Consider the following 7,218-nt stretch of genomic DNA (forward strand, 5'->3'; position numbering starts at 1 on the left):
ATATGCTCTGAAGTCATAAATACTCAGTATATGATACATACTTTCATTTACTCACTCCACCTTGAAAATGATCCCTTACACATGTAAAGTTAAGACAATAATCAAAGAGAGAGAGAGAGAGAGAGGCCCATTTGTAGTGGCCTTCAAAGATCTAGTTGCATACTGTTCATGTTTAGCAGAAGTAGCATATGATAATGTTTTCTTGAGATGTGTAGGGATTGCATCTTTGTACTATTGAAAGAAACAAGACTGCCATGACTCTATTAGAGAAGGCTTGTGATGTTTTCATTCAGAGAAGTTTAGTATGTAGCATCTAGGTTGCATGTGGACTATGTTTAGGTATAGAAAGTTGGTGAGCAGTGAAGGATAATATCATCTGTATTTACTTAGGTGATGGCAAATTGGTGGTTAACGTAGAAGAGGAAGTGTATGGGATATACCAGAGTTGATGATAAAGTGGTTTAAAGAGAGCTCCTTTAATACATGTCACAACAGTGTCGTCTAACTGTAGGCCCACTGGTCCAATAGATGAGCAATGAAGGGTGCCCATTGGTGAGCTGTTTTGCTAAGGAGATTCTTGTACTAGTCACAGCTAGAAGCTTTGTTGATGTCAAGTGCAGTAGTATTATTTTCAACTTCATTGTCAGCAAGATCCCACTCTGAGTAACATACAAGAGTCAGTCTTCTGTAGATTTGGCTCTATGAAAGCCTTACTGGTGGTCCATGAAGAGATTGTGAAATTTAAAGTTTTTGTGAGAGTGGTTATTAACAAGTGACTGTCATGTTTGATATGCTGGAAGTGTGACAAGAGGACTGATGGCTCAGTCAGAGATATTGCCCTTTGTAAGAGTGGTATAGAGTATTGTTTCCAAAGACCAGGTTATATCCTTACAGAATGTAAGAGATTGAAGAAATTGGTGAGGGTTATAGGCTGTTTCTGGGGCACATTGAGGATAATCAAAGGGACATTGTGGGAATTGATGGCTTTGTTAGTTGAAACAATTGGAGGTTCTTTCACACGGGAAATGTGAGCCTGGCAAAGTGGAGGAGATTTACTTAGAGTATGTAGCATGGATTTGGATGCTAAGTGGGCAGCAAATTTGAAAGTATATTTAACCACCATGGTAGTTGAATGAAAAAAAACAAGGAAGACACAGGTTCTGCACTGGTTTATGTTGATTTAATTAAATATTCTTGTGGTAATAGATTTCACTAGACTCTACTAATTCTAATATTTTCCTTTCACAGGTATAACTATTAGTATATATGTTTTATTGAAATAAGTCTTTTGAAAGGTTTAAAATCTTTCTTTTCCAGATCTCTGCCACCCCAGTTTCCACAGGAGAAACCAGTTGTTACTATACAACCTCCTGCCAAACACCCTTGGGTGGATTCCCAATCAAAAGTTGTGGGATGTCCTTCATTAAATGATGTAGGTTACTGTTCTTATTTTTTTGATATTATTTTTTTCTATTTGTTCTTATTATTTTTCTAATAAATTACTTGCGCATCAACCAAGTTTATTTCACTGCTATATTGTACTGTAGACTATGACATTAGCCAACATTGTATGTAATAGAAAGACGTAGACAATATCTTTGTGGTATCTTTATGGACAGAAAAAGAAACTGTGTGGACTAGTTTTAATCCTCAGTCAGGGTTTCATCAGTGATTGATTATCTTCTTTAACAGTCCACACAGTGATTGGTTTTTAAATCCATTACTCAGGGCTTAAGTAAATTGGACTGATTAATTGTACTAGTTCAATTATTAAATTACTAATACACTAAAAGTATTTTGTTTCAAAACTATACTGTATTACAAAATATATTTTTAGATTTTTACCCAATACAGAATGTTCAGACAGTGTACATACAGTTAAATAAACCTCACGGATATATGTATATAAAGCAAAGTGTCTACATCTGTTTATACTTCCAGTGTTGGTTTAAAATCTACAAATATAGTCTGCAGTACACTATAGCTTTTTTTCCTGAATGTAATATTTTTCTCTGGAATTTATTACATGTAAATATACACATACGTGTATGTGTACTGTACATTTGTTTTTCAAATCAAGAATGTAAGTTTTGCTGTCATAATGACAGCTCAACTTTCCCAAAGAAAATACCTTACATTTCAGTCCAAACTGAAATTCATTGTTTACAAATAGTTTATCAAACCTTTCATAGACAATGGAAAACTTGCCTGATTTTCTCCATTGTGTCAAACTCATCACACTGCACTCAATCAATGCAGTTATGTAGCCACTTCACATATTAATAACATGTCATATTACTACAATACTATTTTCTAATCAGTCTATTCCTTCCATTGTGGTGTATTCTGATCGAGCTCCCTCTTAGCTGCACATTATAATAACTTTGATGTCTCTCAAGATTCAGTTATGTCTCCAAACAAAATTTCTTTCTCGACATCAACAACCTACTGATCATTACCTCCAGTAAAACTCATTACTATGCAGACGGTGCCACTTTTCATTACTGAACCTTCCACATCATTCCTGCGCAACCTAGACATCTCATACTAAACCTCCACTGACTCCATGAACAAAAACCTCAATAATTCTCAAATGGAGTCATGCAAATAGTATCAATAGAACAAGCAAATAGCACCACATGCAGGAGAGTAAAGTAATACATGAATATTCTTGTTGTGGACAACAGCATGAGAACAATCTGTCCCATCCATGGACTTGATAAAGGGTTCAGTTTGAAATTTTGAGAACATTACTGAATACAACAGGCACCTGAAGAGTGCTTGAGGACATGTTGGCTTAACCCTGAAGCATTTAAATTAGCCATATCCAGCTAAAATATTCTACTTGTTTTATATTAAACTGGCTAGATCTGGCCTCTCACACCAACCCTACAATACCATTCTAAAAATTAACAGTTACCTCATAAAAATCTCACAGCTACAAGATAATGCATGATAAAGTCAAAGCAACGTAAATAAATAAGTATTACTTTTGACAGAACAATGTGAATGCTTAAGACTTAAACATTGTGACCACCAAGATAAGGACATGAGTTCAAATACATCAGTGTATAATTACTATTCCATTAGCTTCAGTTTATGTTTTTTGAGTTTAACATTTATACTTTACTATCTTTATCACTGCATAAGCATATCCTTAATACTAATATTGTTATTTCTCCTTGTTTAGTTTACCATGCATAGTAACCTGGGTCTTGTGATACAATCTATAATTGAAGAATTCAACAAGAATCCTCCAATTCTTGTACCATTGTAAGTAAACTACATAAATACCTAGTATTCTTTACAATTTTACATCTTTTATATATTGTAACATTGTTAGTTTATTTGTGCAACAGGACAAGAGAAGGAAGATCTACAGTGATTGTAGGGGAGCCAACTGAGAATTTGTTGCTAACCCCCTGATGAAAGATACTGCCTAGGTGTTAAATGAATTTGGGGAAATTTAAGATTATTAATAATAGCTTCTGACATAAATTAGGAATACCTTAAAGTGGGAGGTGTTGTATCATAGAATGAGAAAGTCTCAGTTTGGGTTGATATGAAAAATTGAATTCACCAAAAAAAAAAAATTTCTTCTAGCATATACGAGTTTAGGCTGAAAAGTTCATAAGCTGACTATGGAGGAGAGATGCTAGAGCTGTGAAATCTTGCATGCATTCATTTCAACTCTCCTCATTAATAGCTGCATTGTTTCTTTCTAGATAAACTGACTGTTCAAAGAAGTCAGCTGTGACTTCTCTTGAAAATAGACAAAATTTGGCTTCATGGTGTTTTCAAATAACTGCAGTAAAAGGGTTTAGCCCCCAAGGACATGGTTGCTGCATTAGGGGATGATGCTCCAGCTTTGTCAACAGTGAAAAAGTGGGCAGCTGAATTTAGGAGGGGAAGGAAGAGTCTTGAAGATGATCCAAGGTCTGGACATCTGCAACTGCCACCACCAAGGAAAACATTGATCGTGTTCACCACATGGTGATGGAGGACAGGCAATTGACTATAAATCAAATAGCCAGTGCTGTTAGCATATCCCACAAGAGAGTTGATAATATTCTGCACAATGAACTTGGCATGTTAAAAAATAAACCCCCTTTTGGTCACATTCCATGAGAGCATCTTGATCAACCTATGAACTTTTCAGCCAACCCTCGTATTATCAAGAGATGCAAGAAAGACAACTGTGTTCACTTAGACAAAAGAATAATGGATTCCTAACAACCTTAATGAAAAAGTTTTGTAATCTGATAGTTGTAAATAAGTGTAGTTAGCTTTGACTTATATTTGGCTTTGTAAAATTAATAGCTCGTTTAAACATGCTAAATAATGATAATTACATATGCTTAGTAGCTACAAGCTAAGAGACTAGCCATTGAAAGATTATCATAAAATTTACTTTAGTCCTTTAGATTGAGACAGTAAGTAAACTACTATACTTCAGTTTCATCATTTTCCTAGATATTTACTGTTTCAGGACTGACCATGTGGTTGAGAAACTCACTTTAGAACCACATGGTTTCAGGTTTAGATCTACACTACATGTAAAAATCCAAGTTGATGACATGTGGTGGTGGTGTTAAATCAGGTTACCCACAGCAGGATTTGAACTCAAAACATATACTACAAGCCACCCTTTCCAGTATTCTCATAGTTCCACCAATCCACTGCCATAGTTGGGTCCTTTTTTTTATTAACCCTAAAAGATGAAAGGTAAAGTTGAATGCTGAACACTGGATGGGTTTCACCATTTTAAATGGTTAATAGGCAAATTACTAACCACATGTAAAGAAAACATCAAAAGTAGATTTATTATTTGCCCTAATTGTATTAATAGTAATGTCTGAGGTAAGCACAAGCCCAACAATTTGGGGGAAAGGGTACTTGATTGGTACTTATTGTATTGACCCTTGGAAATGAAAGACAAAAGTTAACTTTTAGTTATTTGAATCCAGAATGTAATACTACAAAAAAATTTTTCCACATCTCTCCCAAGCATGTCAACCCACTATCTTCATAATTGTATCAATATTGGTTTCAAATTTTGGCACAAAGCCTGCAGTTTCAGAGGAGGAGGCAAGTCAATTACATCGAACTCCAGTGATCAACTGGTACTTATTTTATCAACCCCAAAAGGATGAAAGTCAAAGTCAACCTTGTCGAATGTGAACTCAGAGCATAAAGATGGACAAAATGCCACTCAGCATGGCATGCTAACGATTCTGCAAGCTTGCTGCCTTATATAATTGTATTAATATTAATTGTAAATAACTACTTTTGTCGTTATAATACTACATTATATACTTTCCTGCTTTCATTTTGTAATCTTGTAATATGTTAAGCATTAATATTCTCACGGGAAATTTATGTCTTTGAAATCATTTTCATGTTATTTCAAAAGCTATAATGTATATTCACTTTGAAGATATATTTCTGAGAATATATTATGAAGCATTTGTTAAAATATAAATAATACAAAACAAAGAAGCAATGGGTTAAATTAAAATGAAGAGGAAATATATTTCTAGCAGCATAAAAGTAAAACCTGTTCTTTTTTTTTTTATTTTTAAAGTATTATTCAATCACATTTCTCAAAAATGCTTCCTTTAAAATGTTACACAATATCATATTGTAGTTCTCTTGAAGCATTGTGTATTTGTCAGACTTTGTTGTTATGAAAGTACCAGGAGGAAGTAAAAAGGAAAAACACTTAACAGTGTGTATGCAGGATGGGTCTGTGGGGAAGAAATTATGTGATAGGGGGGAATCAAGAGGGTAGATATGGATAATGATAAGAGGGAGAAAGGGAAGGAGATGGAAGAAAACGAATAGAAGGCAAAAGGGAAGGAAAGGAAGAAGTAGTTTAGTCCCCATCCCCCACCCCGTAGGTATTTCCTTCCCCTCCCCAACAGCCCCTTTCTACTGTTTACAGTAGCCTATGGGGCTTCACTGCAGAGTGTCCCAATACCTTACCATAGGAATCCACCCATGAACTCATAAAAGGTTTTCATGCCCCTCCTAACCATCCTGCTTTTCACTTCTTCCCACTCCGATAATTTCTTCTATAGATTATATTCCTAAATTTTTCTTATTTTTATTGGTATTATTGGTGTCTGCCTCCCTACCATTCTTTTCCAGGTTTCAATCTCTCGAAATAATTATTTCTATGAGTTGTTGATTTATAATTTATTGTTTTTCACATTTCACCTGATCCAACATGAGTTTTTAATTTTTTTTTTTTTTGTCCTCTCCCCATATGTACTGCACTTTCTAGCTGTCTCTATTTCTTATTTCTATCTCTACCTTTATTTTTAAGTTATGCAATGGAATTGATATATCTTATATACCATACCTCCACTGCAACTTAATCTAAGATATATACACACTCTTCTCACGGAGGTTTAGACACTTACAGCAGATATTACATGAGTTTTACCATTATGTTTTTCATTTTTCCTTATGTCCACATGTATTTCTCCCATTCGTTTTTATTACTGACCAGAGTCCACTACTTATGAAACCACTATCCCATCTTATCTAGGATGCATGTACACCTCAAATATGGAGGCATACATACCTGCTACAGAAATAGTTCATCTTAAATTTTTATTTCCGCTGCTTTGTGACCATTACCATAACTATCTGTTTTTTCTATATCTTTTTGTTTCCACCTTCTTCATGCCCTACATTAGTCTAGCCCTTCGCATGCTATTTATTTATATAAATGGTTATGTATGTAGGTATGTATATGTGATACTTACAGAGGTTAGTATACGTGGGTATCTGTATGTGTACACATATATGTATCAGTGTGTATATGTGAATAAAGAGAATGAATGGGAGAAAGAGAGCCTGCCGTATGTCGACCCAATAGAGGGACCAGCTATCCGAGTTGATAGTACCAGGGTAGATAAAGCAATTAAGAGTATGAAGACCGGGAAAGCCCCCGGCCCATCAGGAATCACTGCAGAGATGCTCAAAATATCTGGCAGTGTTGGCTATAGCCTAGTCACCCGTATTACGAACCAGGTGATACACGAAGGAGTCATACCCAATGACTGGTGTAGCAGCATCATAGTCAACTGCTACAAAGGTAAAGGGGACGCTTTAGATACAAATAATGACAGAGGCATCAAGCTGTTAGATCAGGTTATGAAAGTTACAGAGAGGGTCATAGCCCAACTAATTAGGGAGCGAATCAATTTA

At 35.2% G+C, this 7,218-nt stretch overlaps 1 protein-coding gene across 1 annotated transcript in view; it reads left to right on the forward strand.

Annotated features, from left to right (window-relative positions):
* Positions 1-7,218, forward strand: part of LOC106872047 (vacuolar protein sorting-associated protein 37A) — a 56,991-nt gene that overhangs the window by 24,425 nt on the left and 25,348 nt on the right. Inside the window, exons 3-4 of the mRNA XM_014918886.2 lie at positions 1,318-1,432; positions 3,191-3,273. Coding sequence (XP_014774372.1) covers positions 1,318-1,432; positions 3,191-3,273 — 198 coding nt within the window. The remainder of the gene's footprint in view (positions 1-1,317; positions 1,433-3,190; positions 3,274-7,218) is intronic.

The sequence above is a fragment of the Octopus bimaculoides genome, chromosome 18 (assembly GCF_001194135.2).
Source record: "Octopus bimaculoides isolate UCB-OBI-ISO-001 chromosome 18, ASM119413v2, whole genome shotgun sequence".
NCBI classification, from domain to species: Eukaryota; Metazoa; Mollusca; class Cephalopoda; order Octopoda; family Octopodidae; genus Octopus; species Octopus bimaculoides.